Source organism: Pogonomyrmex barbatus, unplaced genomic scaffold (assembly GCF_055798465.1).
Source record: "Pogonomyrmex barbatus isolate J1 unplaced genomic scaffold, ASM5579846v1 scaffold19, whole genome shotgun sequence".
Lineage (NCBI taxonomy): Eukaryota > Metazoa > Arthropoda > Insecta > Hymenoptera > Formicidae > Pogonomyrmex > Pogonomyrmex barbatus.
Window position 1 is genome coordinate 1,412,134 of NW_028297115.1, and position 16,914 is coordinate 1,429,047.

General features: G+C 41.2%; 2 protein-coding genes and 1 long non-coding RNA gene across 4 annotated transcripts in view; 2 read left to right on the top strand and 1 right to left on the bottom strand.

Moving 5' to 3' along the window:
• Positions 1-501: 501 nt before the first annotated feature.
• CaMKI (Calcium/calmodulin-dependent protein kinase I) lies at positions 502-16,908 on the bottom strand. 2 transcript variants are annotated; one of them, XM_089075605.1, is made up of 9 exons: positions 16,160-16,908; positions 12,564-12,698; positions 10,653-10,724; positions 7,544-7,618; positions 7,190-7,452; positions 6,923-7,063; positions 6,345-6,471; positions 5,684-5,771; positions 502-5,592 (listed from the first exon to the last, which is right to left on the bottom strand). In XM_089075605.1, the coding sequence occupies exons 1-9, from the start codon at positions 16,267-16,269 to the stop codon at positions 5,386-5,388; spliced, it is 1,218 nt and encodes a 405-aa protein (XP_088931731.1). In that variant the 5' UTR covers positions 16,270-16,908; the 3' UTR covers positions 502-5,385. The 2 variants fall into 2 exon arrangements, with proteins under 2 accessions (XP_088931731.1, XP_088931732.1); XM_089075606.1 differs by lacking the exon at positions 10,653-10,724.
• Positions 11,018-13,753, top strand: LOC105429309 (uncharacterized). The gene is made up of 2 exons (XR_968078.3): positions 11,018-11,638; positions 11,743-13,753. It is a non-coding gene; the product is annotated as an uncharacterized LOC105429309 (long non-coding RNA).
• Nse1 (SMC5-SMC6 complex component Non-SMC element 1) overlaps positions 15,263-16,914 on the top strand; it is a 4,263-nt gene continuing 2,611 nt past the window's right edge. Inside the window, exon 1 of the mRNA XM_011642197.3 lies at positions 15,263-15,518. The gene's annotated coding sequence lies outside the window, so the exon portion shown is untranslated. The remainder of the gene's footprint in view (positions 15,519-16,914) is intronic.

Consider the following 16,914-nt stretch of genomic DNA (forward strand, 5'->3'; position numbering starts at 1 on the left):
CAAATATTCATTATTCGTTACAAACGGAAATTCAAAGATCGTCGAAAGTAAAGGACGCATTGTGCTTGTCAGTGGCCAATGGTATACACGCGTGAAAGACTACAAAGTCAAGTACAAAATAGAAAATAATGCGGATCCACTCGTAGCTACTGTCCCAAATTCCATTGATTGATGGAAATAGCAAATCCTCCTAAAGTACTCGACGCGCGCGTATCGCATATTGCATGCGCATATTCCTTTCCTTTTCTAATTATATAAGCGATATACTCGTACAAAAAATAGCGCCCTGCTTTGTTGCAACCGCATAACTGTCAGGTAAATGAGGTCACAAACCGAAATAAATTGCACATTTAATGCGCCATTCGCCATTGTACTTATGTCTACCTCTCAAAATATGTATTATCGATCCATTAATCTTTTGTTAAGGCCAATCGTTTTCTTCCTCTCGAAAAGAATAACTTCACTTCCAGCGAAAAGATCTCGGTAATTGGGAAATAATAGTTCTTTTGTTTTTTTTTTTTTTTTTTTTTTTTTTTTTTTCCCAAAAAGAGTAGCGCATTCCAGGAATAATATTTAAATTAGAATTCAGCTCTCCTCTCGCGTATCTCATTTTCTCAAATACACGCTCTCTCTCTCTCTCTCTCTCTCTCTCTCTCTCTCTCTCTCTCTCTCTCTCTCTTAGACGTAGGCCGCAATATGTAAAGAACATATGCTATATTACAGAATTAAGCTTTTCAGGTCGCAGAGCCCGATAGGACAGTTGGGAATGCGTAACGTCGCCGATACGAGCCGTATAACGAAGAGATTAATAAGCTGTTATCATCATCATCATCATTATCATCATCATCATCATCATCATCATCATCATCATCATCATCATCATCATCATCATCGTCATCATCATCCAACATTCGACTGAGAGAACCTCGTAAACATTGGCACATTTTAAACTATGTTATCTTTATTCGGATTATTCCACCTTACGGCGCCTGACGAGAGGGGAAGAGGAGGGGGGGGAGTGGGGCGGCGGGGAGTGCGGAGGGGGGGGCGGGGCGGGGCGGGGATGCAACGGCGCGCGAATTGTCTTCGATTATCATATTTATTACAGTATAGAGAGTTTCCTTCTGTAAACCTTGTAATCCTAATTCTCCTCTCCGATAATAGAGACGACGGAAGCGGTCTCCGCATCCCCTGAGACGCTCGTCGTCGAGACGTGAATTCACTCACGTCTGTGTCCGCGTCTCGCATCTAGCGTAACGATCGCGAGCCTTGCACAATGAGAAAAATACATAAGGAAGATATCAACCGTGTCCGGCGTTAACGCACAAGTACGGTGCGACGCTCGACGCACCTTCTAGACAATCCGTTCACGAAATAATGTCACAATAATGATGCACGCGCGGAGACAGAGAGTCGAAGGACCCGAGGAGAATCTCTTCGACGATCGTTACGTCACATCACACGCTGCTACTTCTACTCGCTCTCACTCTACGTACACAGCAGTCAGATTGGCCTTTACATTCTTTCTTTCTTTCTTTCTTTTTTTCTTTTTTTTTTTTTTTATTAGACCTCACTACAACAACTCGTTCTCGTTCTCTACTTAGAATCAGCTTATCTTTACATCACATTTACAGTATTCCTGCCGATATGTGTTTGTTCACGTGGCACGGTACTTTGAATACAGGCTAAAGCTCCATTTTCAGATCTCTCTCACTCGTTTTCTTTTTGTTTTTTTGTTGTTTTTTTTTTCCCTTTTTTTTCCTCTTCCTTCCCTCCCGGCTATTCTTCTTTAAAATGTTCATCGCAGAGCCATCACAACACGCGCGTTTTATTACAGCGATAAAACGAATGTTTCCTAGCGAATCTTTCTTATTAGATGACATGATGTTGATTACACGCGAAGCGCTTCAGCAGATTTGGAATCGAATAGAAAGGAACGCAGGGGTGTGTTTAACCGTTACTGTAAATTACTGTACAGTTAAAGTAACACATTCTAGCCCTCTAGCAATCTACCGTACCAATGAGAAAAATACGTGTAGCGTGTTCACGAGAACTTCGATCCAATTCTCCATGCGAGGAGAGCTCGTGGAGCTCGCTGTACGTAGATTTCTTACAGGTACGTCGAGTGACCTTGAGCACCTCAGACATCTCTATGAGTCTATGATTAAAGAAACTATTATCTCGCGCAACGCAAACGGATATATTACACGAACACGTCCTGTGATAAGCACCTACGAAAGTTTTTCACCAATGGCACGTATGGTAATGTACCATCATCATGTCATCCAAGGCACTTCAGAAGTCAATTTACACAATGAAAGACACCAATAATAGTTTGGTGAGTTAGCGGTACCGAGAAGGTACTTGGAGAAGCGTATAATTAACGGTATCGATCAGCGGTAATCATAAACGTCATTCACCTATGCGCTTTACTCGCACCAAGTAAAGCTATTCTATTCGGCCGTCGTGAAATAGCGTCCGTCGTTATCGAGGTTTAGGGCTGCGATCGAGAACATGGGACGAAGTAAAAATTGCGAAGTCTAATCTCCTTTCCGAATAATTTGCACCGATAATCCCGATTGCTCCTTCTAAATTCTTTTCCCAAAAAAAAAGAAAAGCTTACGTTCTAAAATCTAAATGCCGAGATTCTTTTCGAGTTCGGCTCGAAATCGGACGAGATTCGCTACAAAGCGATGTTCTCCAACGCATCCCCAAAGTGATCATCGCATCGGGATTTTTCGCACACGCTCTTCTCTTTATAATTTTCTATAATAGTTCCCTTACATCGAGAAGTGCCCGCTGTACGGACGGATGCCTAACATGATAATGCCAAGAGATTATTATTATTATTATTATTATTATTATATAGTTTAATTCGAAGAGAAAGAGAGAATATAGACTGTAACAACAGAGATGCCCGCTCGACAAAGTGCAATAGCGTTCTTTTTTTCTTTTTTTTTTCTTTTTTTTTCTTTTTTTTACGTCTCGTTCGATGCTCAGACCTTTTCAACGAGAGAGCCACACGTTTCCAAGTGTGTTTCTACCTTCAGCTAACTATATAAAACACAGAAATCGCTAGTCGGTCTCTGAATTTACTTGTGGATATGTTTCACAAAGGATAGCATAACTTCGCGATTAAAACGGTGATTTACATTGTTCAGTTGCGTGCCTCGGCACATCTGTCTCTGTCTCCAATTTATCAATTATGATATTCGTTTCTGCAATCAATCGTACATATTTCTATAACGGGGCACGCGTCCAAAATATATTTTGATTAAGGCGTGGTTTTCACGAGTTTCGCACATTTACCTCAATAACAGATGTAACAGCACGAAACTTGAAACTTACAACTGTACATATTTATATTTCGTACAAAAAAGAAAAATCTTCGGTTCTATTAATCTTGATACATAAATACGGCAAAAATTATAATCGCAAGAAGTACATTTTTTGCTGCATTTCTGCTGACGTCATATGAAAATAATAAAGACACGATAAACAAGTAAGAGGATCATTAAGTAGCGTTTTCTTTATATCTTTCATTGACTCATATATTCACAAGATAAGCAGTCATGCTGTATATAAACCGGTACTAGAAATAAGTTGCACTTTTGAGCCGATTTCCTTCTTGCATCTTAACAAAGATTAAATGATACAAGCATAAAAATAATTAGTTCGGTTTTCCATTGTCTGTCTAGCGTGCTTTTATCGTACAATAATGTATATGGCACATTCCAGTATTAAAAAAAAATTTACTATCCCTTTTTACATATGGCATTTTCATTAATAAAAAAGTAATTGTAAAAATAAAATATATATGTATAAACTATACATAAACCATTGCTAAAAATGTCATAGTATAATCCGCCAAATCGTGGCATAAAATAGCGCAGTAATATAAGAAACCTTTATGAAAATAATCACGATCATGCTATGATACTTAACTTTACAGAATTGTTCCTCATGTCAGTATCTTAAAATCAGGCACGCAAGATAGTTTATGCGAATTTAGATGTGCATTATGTACATCTTATGTTTTGTAGAAATAGAAGTAGTGGTGCAATATATGTATTAATATTAGCAGAATAATACATATACGTCTTTCTAGATGTCAAGCTAGCTCAGCGGAACCCGTTCGGGGGCTTATATTAATATAGTAATATCACTACATATATATTAAAAGAGAAGAGTATACATATAGGGTACGTATTACATAAAATAGCATGTTGATAAGTGTCTGCTGCGTAAGCATTTACATAAGCAAGGGCATGTCCCGGTTATCAAAAAAAAAAGTATAGAAACATGCGCAAAAAAAATGCAAAAAAAAAGAAAATAAAAAGAGAGAGAAAGAAACAGATCAGGCTATGTCTCTGTGCATTAAGCGACCTCTCGATATTATCTGCGTTTTGATAATAGATTCTTGCGACTGGAAAGTAAATTCGACTTTTGTAAGTAGATAGGAAATATTCTCTATCGTTCCGAGGTATATATTACGGCGAGCGAGGATCGAACCATACATAGGAACCGTGATATGGAATCATATTTGTCCGTGTCTAACAATACAGATCTCTATACTGCACAGAATTGTATCAAACAGCCGCGCTACGTATTACACCGAATTTTATAAAATATAAAAACTTGTCGTTGTACTGTTTCGCGTTAATGCATATATTTATATGTATACATATATATATATTTATATATATAGAATGGACTCGATCTAACAAAGTGCGTGCAAACAATCTTCAAGTCTTATCTCTAGAGATGTAACCGTCTCTTTGCCCTGTTAGATCGATGCGAAACGTATTCTGCAAATCGCTACGAGCTATTGCTTACGCGTATGTAACATAGGAAACGTCGTAAATCATAAGAATAAAGCCTGCAAACGTAACTGCCGTACTGCCATAGAAGAGGGTACGAATTCGCATGTATTGTATCGCATGGGCCAGCCAAAGCGAATTGTAGTTTACGCCTTTCGATGGTAACTGTATTTCTGCGTGTACATGTACGTGCCTATGTAAGTGTGTGTATGTACGCATCACTTGCGCGAAGCAAATTGGCTCTAATCTATCCCCGTAGCTCGAGAGCGAACGGCTACCTCGCGTGATACATTGCTCCTCCGTGTGCGGACGCGCGTAACTCTAGCAATGGCTTCTCAGCTCTTCTTATGTCTTCCGTTGCTTCCTAAGTTGCAACACAATGTCTTGAAAGAGAGAACGGACAGAACGGTGCGTGCGCTGTCCCCACAGCTTGAAGCATTTGTTGCGCATGTATAGCGGTGGCAAGTGGTCGGCGGGAGTGATTGGAATGGAGTGAGAAGTGAGATTCGTAAACACCAGTGACTCGACACAGTGAGCAACGGCGATGTCTGCTCGCGCGTCTGCTTCAATTGCTGAGATTGCTCGAGGCTGGCGACGACGGCCCCAGCGGCCCCGTGTGCTGGTTGTAGCTGATCTGCGATTGCTCTCGGTATTGCGTGGGATTGCCGCTGGAGGGGCCGATCGAGCCTGTATCCTCCTGCTGCTGCTGCTGGCCACTGTTTAGTGCTAACCGTTGCATCTGACGTATGACCGTGGCTGCGTGATACGCTTGCTGCAATCATGAGATAAGGAGATATTCCTATGGCTTCTGGTGGGCAAAGACACATGGATTAACGATATAGTGATCAATCGGCGATACCAACCTTCCATCTCGACTTGGCAAAATTCTTTTTAAGTTGTTCGGATACAGTACCGTGGATGTTTTTATTACTAGCAGCGTTGCCGGAAATCCTGGAAAAATATTAATGCCGTATTACGTCTCGTTCATGCTATGATTATTCAATTTAATTGTATTACGCATAAGTGATTAGTATAATGAACAAGAAAAAAAAGACAAGTATAAAAAAAAAACAAATGAAAAGATATCGCGTGATGAATTTTGATATTGAATTTTTATTTTTAAATTTTTAGCTATCAATAAGTTCATATCTCATTAAACGATATATAATAATTATTAAAGTATAGAGCTTAATTAATTCATTAGTAATAATGATTATTAAATTACTGAATCTCTTTAACACACACAGATGACTTTAACACATACAAATCAGAAAATATGTATCATCTACTTACTTAATACATATCATATTTTACGAACAAATTTGTTCCTGTAATATCTATGCAACTTTTGTACATTAAAGTTTATATTTTTAAGCTTTCGTTGCATACTCTTGCTGTTACATGTTTGCAAAATAATTCGGCTGTTACAAATTTTTCGTGTTATTACTGCCACATTAATATGCAAATATGCAAAGTAAAGCCTTTCAGTAATCTTCATTCTGACGATGTTCTAAAAATCCTTACCAGGGATGTGCGAGGGCCTGTTTACAGGTATAACGTTCCTCGACATTGACGCACATCAACTTTCCAATGAAATCCTTCGCAGAAGCGCTGATATCGTCCCAGTATGGCGAATCAAATTCAAATTCACCTGCAACAATTTAGTCAGCCCTCTTTGTTAAAGGGAATATAATTTATAGTTAAAATAATTTCGACCAGCTCATGGAAAAAAGGCATATAAATTTTATATGACTGCAGAAAATCAAACTGATAAAGATATTACTATATAATATGTACTTTTTTTTCTTCCATCTTGATAATGCAAATCTCAAATTTGTCAATGTTATATAATTTTTTTTATCAACGCGTGTCATAGGCAAAAAAAAATGCAAAAGTATCTAGTTCAAAATGACAAAAACGTAAAATTTGAAAGTGATGTACTATTTTACGAATCCAATTAATAGTTTGTCTCTCGTGCGAGGCCTCTCTCGTACGTGACTATCGATCATAAAAGTGGCGACTAGACCGCATTAACGCCGCATTAGGCCTTATCGGAATGCGGAATGCGGAAAAAAACGCTGCCCACAAGTTCATTTCGTTACCTCGCAAAATTTGTGCAAACAGATTGGCGTCGTTCTCGTCGTAAAACGGGGGATATCCGCACAGAAGGATATACGAGATGACGCCTATGCTCCACACGTCGACCGCTTTGCCATACGGCTTCTGCGCCAGAACCTCGGGTGCTGCGGATCATCGAAATGGGTACGAAATAGTAAATCGTTTGATCGTCGATGCTTGAAACCCGTCTATTTTTTTTCCTTCTCCCTTTCCCAGCTAAAAAAAAAAAAAAAAAAAAAAAAAAAACTCACCGACATATCCCGGCGTGCCGCAAGCGGTCGCCATGATCCCGGAATCTTCCATCTTCGATAGGCCGAAGTCGCTGATCATGATCTTGCTGTCCTCGTCCGGACTGTAATAAAGGAGATTCTCCGGCTTGAGATCTCTGTGAACTACACCCTGATCGTGCATGTAGTCCACCGCCTCGAGCACCTGCCTTATTAAGCCGGACGCGTCCTTCTCTGTGTACGAGCCCTTCTCGACGATCCTGTCGAATAGCTCTCCGCCGGTAACCCTGATGTAATTCGGAATGTTCACTTTCTCAATCTCAGCCCTCGGCACCATTACGTTAAAGGAGGATAGAAGGTATACGCATTATTACTCACAGCTCCATGACCAAATAGACTTTGTGCTTGTCCTCGTACGTCTCCAGCAATTGAACGATATTGGGGTGGGTTAGCCTGGAACAACGTCGTGTTTTCTTCCTCTAATTTAAAGCCATTGTGCACCACCACGCATGGAGAGACAACGAGAGAATTGACTCGATGATTTTTTTTTTTTTTTTTTTTTTTAATATGCCGTATATATTATCTTCGCGCAGTATGATAAGTAGAGTATAAGTCAGCCTTGTCGAGTATCGAGTTTACTTTACTTTCTGCTATTACAACAGGAATTTGGCAACGTAATCAACATTACAGATATCGATGTTTCATTTGACAAACATGTATTTGCCTTTACGTCTTGAAGGACCGACATGCAGAAATTGTAATTTGACGATAAGAGCTCGAATTAGTTTGATAAAATTTTAATTGGGAAAAGAATCGAGGTCCTTTTTGCATGAAAATTGATCAAAATATCGAACACTAATTCCCTTTTTTTTCCAAGATATGGCTATGAAGCTATACAACGCTATTTCAAACATACATTATTCGAATAACTAATTTATTAGGTAAATACATTCGCTAATGTACCCCGGCCGAATTGTAGTCAATATTTGCACGTTATACATGTGTAATTAACAATCTTGAAACTCGCAAAATAATAAAATTGTAATAAACTCGTACACGATAAATAACACGCTAAGTAGCAATGCAAAATTAGCTCGATGTTAATTGCAACTGCAATAATATAATTAATGAAACATGCTCCAATTTTACTAGATCATATATATTATAACTTGGCACACAGATCGTTAATTAAATAGAGAGACAATCACATCCACGTAGAAAGAGATAACTAGTTTACAGAATATTACTCAATAGCAACAAAGCAATATCTACTAAATATGTACAAGGATTTTGTATGGAGAATATCAAGGGATCGCTCATTAAAACTACTCGCAACGAGTCGGAAATAAATAAAAGTGTCAAATGGCGAGCCAAATAACGTGATAACACAGTTTAACACGTAATAAATACAGAATGTGAGGAAAAAAGAGAGATTTCTCCCCCCCCCCTCTCTCTCTCTCTCTAGATCGCAATTATCTCTTAATGACTCTACACAGGCAGCAATTTTCGCTCAAACTTGATTTATCCCACATTGTTTTCTCGTAAAAGCTCAAATAATTACTTCATTATCTCTTGTACATATTTCATGTTATATTACCTTGAGAAAATTGTGTTCATTAAACAGCTAGCTCGTTAAGATACGATCGAGCTTCCTTAATTGATCAAATCTGTCGCGTATCGAGTCACTAAGAACAGCATCGTAGTATCGAGTGTATGAATCAGCGTGGATATGTGCAAGTTTTTCTCTTCTCTTTCGCAGAGAGCGTGAAGCATTTATGTTATTATGTAAGACGGTTTTTCCGCCTCGACGTGTTTATCCTGATTTACGTATAGTGATCTACTTGCAGTTTCTACCTAAAACGACAAAGACCTCCTGATGATACACGTTTAGATACCGAGTATTGTAAATGTACGTGGAAACTGTACAAGATCTTCTTTACACCGCTTACACAGTTAAATTTATACAATCACGGTAAGTTTCCGATAGCAGTTGTTTTCGTGCTCATAATTTTAATGTTAATGTCGATGGGGCAAAAAAAAAAAAAAAAAAGTTCTCTCGATTCAACAGGCGATGACTAATCAATGAAGATAGAAAAGCGAATATGCGATATATTGTTTTCGAGAGCTGAAAGAATCAAATCAATTCGTCTTGCCGGTTCTTCTCGATAAAAAATTACGAATGTCACGCTTTCTCTTAATTTATTCCACACATTATTAATCACCGCGTGTAGGCGAATAAATTTTTCTTTTTTTTTTTTTTTATTCTAAATAATGAAAAACGATCGATATTTATGAGGTGATTGTTGACGATAATCAGAACATTTTTCCATTTTTCTTTTTTACACAACACGATACATGTTGGATTGTAATAATAAAACGCGTATCGTTTTACGATGTACATAAAATAACACAGTTTTGGATTGTCTAAAATCTAAGAAAGTAAAATATACCATCATATTTTTCATCCGCGTACAAATTTTTTTTTTCTTTCCAGAAATTTCGTTTCGTCGCGTATGTGGAGTGTACAAACGAAATTTGAAAGTATAATCAAAACAAATTTAAAGTTTTTCTCTGGCTGCCTGCGTATGATAAATGTATGTTATCCCGTAAATTGCGCCGTCATGCCGCCAATATGAATAATATCTTTTCCGTTACCGATACCCACTTGTAGTCGTACTATCGCTTCATTTCTCTGAATGAACTTTATCTAAATACCGGCACTACAAGATAATAATCAAATCATTCGCGATTCTTATCGCGGGAAATCAGATTTCACTTCACGGTGATTAGAGCGGATATTATCTAACGGCTGTCGTCGAAATGATAAAGTCGAGTGAGAGACCAACATCTATCTAAAGTAAAATTTACCTTATCGCCACTTTACATCAGTGCTTCTCACTCGAAAAGTCATTCACTTTTATTACGGGACACGTGATTGTAGTAAAGCTGACACGCGGAAATTGGCGGTGCAGGTGAGGTGAAAGAAGCGCCGTCGCGCCTCATCCCGCGTTTTCTCTCTCGGGGATAATTTTTTTCGCACGGGGGGGGGGGAGGGGGGGGGGGAGGAAAAAATTCCGCGAGGTGTTACCTATTACCCGATTTATGTCGGCGCGCGGATAAAAACGGCATTCCGCGGGGGCGCTTTGCGGCGACACATTATCTATCCCTTCCGTGCGAAATTATTTATCCAAGAGAGAGAAAGAGACCTGCGGGACGTGCAATTTCTCCCTTCGTCTGCTCGGGTGGCAAGTATCAAGGGATACCAAAACTGTGTTCAATTGTGCCGATGTACGTGCACAAGTCGTGCACCAAATGTGTTTCCAAATACGTATATATACGTGTAACACGATACGCAGAAAAAAAAAAAGAAAAAAAGATCTGAAATGTAAAAATGTACATGGCATATCGTCGAGTGAGTACAGTTTATATACTGAGAGCGGTATAGGTAGCTGATATACCCCATACCCTGGGTACGGCCCGCACTTACCATCTCTTTTCGCCACTACTATCCGACTTGAGCGATCCGCCACCACTCTGTGGTGTCGCACTTTCGCTGAACCTACGAAGTATAATAAAAAATACCAAATACACAATTACATAATGTTGTACATGTCGGGAGCGGCTGGTCGCTTGCGATCGTGCTTTCGTGGTTTCTCTCTCTGACTCTACACCATTCTTTTGCCGCGCGAGCGTCCCGTTTCACCATAGCGGTGATGGCAGCGAGAGATGGAGATTCGTGTGTAAATCGTGTGTACGTACGTGTAGTCACAAACACACGAGGTGCAACGGGGGAAATTAGTGTATGTGTGTGTGTGTGTGTGTGCGCGCGCGCGCGCGCGCGCGCGTGTGCGGCGACATGAGAACAGATGTATCTGCCACTTAAGACACATCTACATCGGCGACAGTGTGTGATCGATGCCGTTGAATTTTCACGTTTATGCATGCAGCACCCTTTTCGTAAAGCTCGAGACGTAGACGCGAGTCCCCCTCCTCCCCCCCCCCCGCCCCCTCTCCTCCCATCCTCTCCCGAGCGGAGACGTTTATTTTCATATTAATTAAATTTTTGATGCAGGTTTTACATCCGTTTGTTCAAGCGGATACATTAAAGTCAACCTTGCCGGCGCGATGTATGCATATTTGGTGACGTCGCGATGCGATGTGTGTTTCATCACGATAGTATGGAACGAGTTTTCAGTTAGTAAAACCCGGAGCGACGTGTCTCGTCGTGTACGATGTACGATGTATGTATGACATGTAGCACCCCGCAGCTCCTGCAGCGCTGATCGATAAATGATAATATAACGATACACAACAAGGATTCTCAAGTATCGATCGTTTTTTGTAAGTTACTTGTTAATTTTTTTAGCGTGCCTCGATTTAGTAGCTGGCATGTAAGTCGCAGTGAGAGATAGAGCAGGACGACAGAAAGACGCTCGATGCTAATAGAACATCCAAAAAGTTTCACTTTAACACGTAAGTATTCAGCCAAAGTGTTAAAAAAAAAAGAAAAGAAAAGAAAAGAAAAGAAACAAAGAAAAAAGAAGAGACGTTACATATATATATATATATATATCCAGGAGAAGAGATACATGTATCCAGGACAGAGGAATCACAATGGAAGTTCGAGAGCCGAATCTGCTCTGTGTGTCTGGAGGTACGTTTAACAGCGTCGAGAGCACAACGTGTAGCTTGTGTGCACATTATTTGCATACCACATTAAGGATAACAGAGGGACAAAGCCGACAGCCATCGGAGCTCACTCCAAATGCCACATCGCAGCGCTCCTCGAAAAACGAAAGAGATCCCTCCGAGATGTTATTGTTGTTGTACGAGCCATTTTATTAGCGCCATGGTAACATCGTACAAGTGAGAAAAGCACAGTGATCGGGATTTAGCTTATGGATTAATGCTCGTGTTATCTACTCTTTCGATGAAGGAGCAGCTCGAACGACTTACACCGGGTCGCAAAATACAATATAATTTCCAAGACAGCAAAGGTAAAATATAATTTTCCAAGAAAGCGAGGGCTCGGTGATACCACTTCAGCTTTACGCTTGCGATGCCAATGGGATATAAATCTATCTGATATACTCAAAAAGCTCTACGAGGGGATACGATACTCGGGGAAAATAACGTGATCCTTAGGGGAATGAGAAGAGTGTTTTTTATTAGGGAGAGAGAGGGGCATGCGTATAAGTATATCGGAGTCGATTCCAGCGATAATAGAACTGGCACTCGAATTACTCTCGAATTGTTCATCGGTTTTCCAAATACCTAAGGTATATAAGGGCCAACTATGTTACCGCAAATAAAAGATGTTTACTGGCAAAGGGAAAAGAATTTTCTTTTTTTCTTTTTCTACGCGTGTCCCAGCTCTCAGAATCGCTTTGCGCCCTACCTTCGTAGAACTTTGATTTCGTTCTCTAGCGAATCTTCCTTGCCCTTTAGCGCCTTCTTGTCGATGATCTTCACGGCAAACATTTGACCCGGCTTCTCTTTACTCTCCGCCAGCCTCACTTCGGAGAATGCTCCCCTAAACAAAAAGGAAAATATCATATTTAAGCACAATCATTTCGAAAACAAATTTATTTAGTTACATTAGAAGCTGCGTAGTTGTTATTTCGTTATTTCGTTTTTCTCTAGCTATTATTTAATTATTCGCGGGACTGTTTCTTTTTATTAGCAGCGAAGATCATTCAGATTATAACTAATTTTGCGCTCAGGTCCTTGGGCACAAAATTAATTTTATCACGCAATTAACATATATTAATTCGAAACGTTGTGATAAATATTAGTTTTAAATCAGAAAAAAAAATGTTATTTAAAAAAGTTGGTTTGCATAAATTTTATATTTTATTTTCTAGTGTTTCGAGGAACGGATTTCTAGTGCTTCAAAATATATAAAGCAAAGAGAACAATTTAAATGCACAACTATTTAATAATATAACGGGAACTTTATAATAAAAAATTATTATTCTATTTCCCGTAGATGAATATACAAGTTAACATTTTTTTTTCTTTAAGGATAAAAAAAACATTATTACATAACTAAAACTCACAACCTGGTGATATATTCAATAATTCCTAATTTTAATTTAAAATTAAACAATGTTCTCGATTTTATAAGTAAACTAATATAAAGATCAAGAGTTTAAATTAAGATAAAGAGTTTTAAATTAAATGGATAAAGATAAAAAGATAAAAATTAAGAGTTTATGAAATAATCAGAAACGATATGTTTAATAAAAAAATCATATCAGATGTTCGAAACTCTCGATTAATTAAATAATCATTAGCCGCAAACTGTTACATAAACGGTACAACAATTGATATATAGCACTGATAGAGTTAATTATAGAAATATATGTCAAGGATTCTTGCGTTCTAAACATTTTTTGAAAAAGCAGATATAGATAACACGCCATACAAAGCGACGAGGAAAAATATTTGCCGGCATTCAGCAGCTTTTCTGGGCTGATCTCAATCTGACTAACAATCCGCTAAGTTTAGTCGAAAGGCATCGCGACAGAGTAAAATTGAACCGAAGACTGTAATTTTACTTTTTCAGTTAAACGGGGAATCGGGGGATACGAAAAAAACAAGGCGCGAAAAAAGTTAAAAAAAAAAAGAAAGAAAAAGGAAAAAAGAAATGTAATAAGGGCGACATAAATTTTCTTGTTAGAGTTTCTTAAATTCGACGCCGGGCGATGTAACAAGGCAGAATTTCCTGAACTGATGACACGTTTCAAGAAAGCAATTTCAAAGTGCCCCGTTACGGGCGCAAATATACATTAGATTTTAATGCGATTTAATGCATACCAAGCGACGCCGTTCGAAAACACCCTTTACGCGCGGCGTCGCAAGGTGGAGGAGAACACGTGCGAAAGTCGTCGCTCGCACGGGTTATTTCCCGAAATGAAAAGCGATCCCGTCGGAAGGAGAAAGTTAACGGTCACGCCACAACGCGTCGCGTTAGCGCGTCGACCGAGGGAAGAAAAAAAAAGGGGGGAGGGAAGGGGGGAGAGATTAAATCGCGGAAACTTCCATTTACGCGATCCATTTAGCAGCCGGACGCCTCCGTGTCTGTATACGTAAACAAAAAGAAGAACGGGTGCTGGATGGTCGCGAAGGCCAAAACGACGTCGTCTACGAGTCTGTCCAAAAGTCATCCCCGGCCGTCTTTTCAATCGCATCGATTTTTTTTACTCGGTCGATCCGAGTTCTCTTTGCCGCGAAGTGGACAAAACAAGGCAAATCGATTTCTTGATTTTCATAAATTCGCTGCAATAGAAAAGAGGAGGAGAGGAGGGGAGGGGAGAGGGGGGGGGGGAGAAAGAGGAAGCAAAGAGGGAGAGAGAAAGAGAGATAAATCGCTTCATATAACAGGCTAAAGACCGTTCAAGATTTGCGGCTGCAAAAACAAGATCTTTTTTTCTTCTCTTCATACGATCTTCTCTCAAATTCACGAGAGATGCTTCACCTTGAGTCGTTAATCCTATTCAAAAGAGGCTATTGAAGCCTGACGTTTCCATTCCGAAATCTATTCTCACCGATCCGAGAAGACCGCCGCAGTTTAAAAGAACGCTGCTCCACCTGATAGGAGGAAGGAAAGGAGGGGGAAGGGGGAAGGATATTCATACGCGTCGTACGAATTTCGTCGGATTTAGGAAGGAGATGGGGGAGAGATTATCCTGAAAGATCCGCGCAAGATGCATGCTAATATCGCGGTTCTGCAGCGGAAAAAGAAAAAAAAAGGGGGAGGGGTTGGAGGGAGAGCGCGGGAACGAGCGCGAAAAGAGAAAGAATAATAATCACGCATGAGTTTCGAACGACGCTAATTTTCGCCGAACGCGTCTGTCGCCATGCATTTTGCTAATTAAAAAATCTTTCTCTCTCTCTCTCTCTCTCTCTCTCTCTCTCTCTCTCTCTCTCTCTCTCTCTCTCTTTGCATTTCAATAGTTCGCGCATTTCGATACGGGGAGATCGCTCTTCGATCGGAGTCGCGTAAAAAGAGAAAAAACGATAATAGGTCAACATTCTTCCCCTTTCCATTCCCCCCCTTGATTATGTAACTCCGTTCCCATCGGCAATCTGTTACACGCGGACACCGGGATGTCAACGCGTAACGCGACGCGTGGCAGGCGCGCGAAAGTGTTGAAGCTAACGCTTAATCGATCTCGCTAAAAAGATATAGAACAGCGCGCAGATATACACGTCGTCGCTTGTGTTTCCGACCGTGTGCGATCTGTTATTACGCGTGCGGAAATGCGAAACGCGCAAAACTCAAAGTAGCTGGAAGAACGGACATTACGTAAACGGAATGTTAATCGGAAGGATTTATCATTAAAAAAAAGTAAGTGCGTAGGCGCGCGCGCGCGCGCGCGAGAGAGAGAGAGAGAGAGAGAGAGAGAGAGAGAGAGAGGGAGGGAGGGAGAAAGAGAAAGAGAGAGAAAGATATCGTTATCGGAAACGCACGAGAAAATCAACATCGCCGACTCCGTATTTGTTTGCCATGACATTTGCATGCAACACATCCCGTTCGAACGTGGACATCCGATAATGACTTGCTTTCCGGAGTAAAACGCGAGATCAAGATCTCGAGACTCGTCATTAGCTAATAAGCGTAAATGGCGATTAAGCCGGAAATGGGATATCCGTCAGAGCTTATCTGAATTAATTTGAAGGGAGAAGCATGTTTTTATTCACGGACCCGTTGAATCCGCTAAAATTCCTGCGGCCGCAATGCTAAACGCGCCGATAATCGACGCGCGATAATCATCTCTCGATGATTTTTAAATTCCCGCTAAAGGGGCCCCCTGCGACGTTTTACTACAAAAGAGAAACATGTGTTAGAGAGAGAGAGAGAGAGAGAGAGAGAGAGAGAGAGAGAGAGAGAGAGAGAGAGCCGTGTGTGCGAACCCGCGCGGCTTTTAACGCGCCGAGAGTCGTCCACGGCGGCCAACGACGTATGGGCGGAAGTTAAGGCCGACTTACGTGCCGAGCAAGTCCTTCAGGACGTACTTGTCCTCGATGGAGGGCGACCGGTCGTCCCTCCCGTCCTTCTTGATCTTCTTGTTCGCATCCTTCTTCCCGAAGAGCGGCATCTTGGCCACTGTTTCCCCGTGATACACGGCACGTATATATATATATATATATATATATAAAACGACACGAATGTCGCGTGCCCGCACGGAACGCGCCTTCTATCCCTTTGGAGTCTGTCACGCGAGCGGGCCACGCACTGTGTCGAGGAGAGGAGATAACAATCCCACGTTCGATCACCGCGCGTCCGCAACGCTGCTGCTGTCGGTCGAGACTTGGCGAGCTCCGTGCCGTGTCCGGGCGCAGGCAGGCGCGAGGGTCCGGCCTCGAGCGAGCGTGTACGACCGATCGGCGATCGGGACGGCCAGTGGATCGTCGCGACTCGTCGTCGTCCTCCGGCGCACTGGGAGGAATTATCGCTCTGTCGTTGCGGCCGCTACCGCTACCGCTGCCGCTGTCGCCGCCGCCACCGCCGCCGCCGCCGCCGCCGCCGCCGCCGCCGTCGCCGCGTCGCCCGCGTCAGACGTGCCGCCGAATCGTCATTCTCCGGATGATCGGGGAGGGCAATCGTGAACCCGCGACCTTTCGGATCGCGGCGGATCACCCGCGATAGCGGCCCAACGCTGGCCTAAGCCGTCCGCCGCGCGGCAGCTCCCAATCCGCAGGATCGCCAATCCGCGGATCCAGCGGTTTACCTCCCTTCCGAC

Coding starts and splice junctions, on each gene's coding strand:
- CaMKI (XM_089075605.1), bottom strand. CDS start 16,269: ATGCCGCTCTTCGGGAAGAAGGATGCGAACAAGAAGATCAAGAAGGAC. Junction 7,619..10,652: donor AGTAGTGGCGAAAAGAGATG/GTAAGTGCGGGC, acceptor ACGTTGTTCCAG/GCTAACCCACCCCAATATCG. Junction 5,593..5,683: donor TTGCCAAGTCGAGATGGAAG/GTTGGTATCGCC, acceptor TCATGATTGCAG/CAAGCGTATCACGCAGCCAC.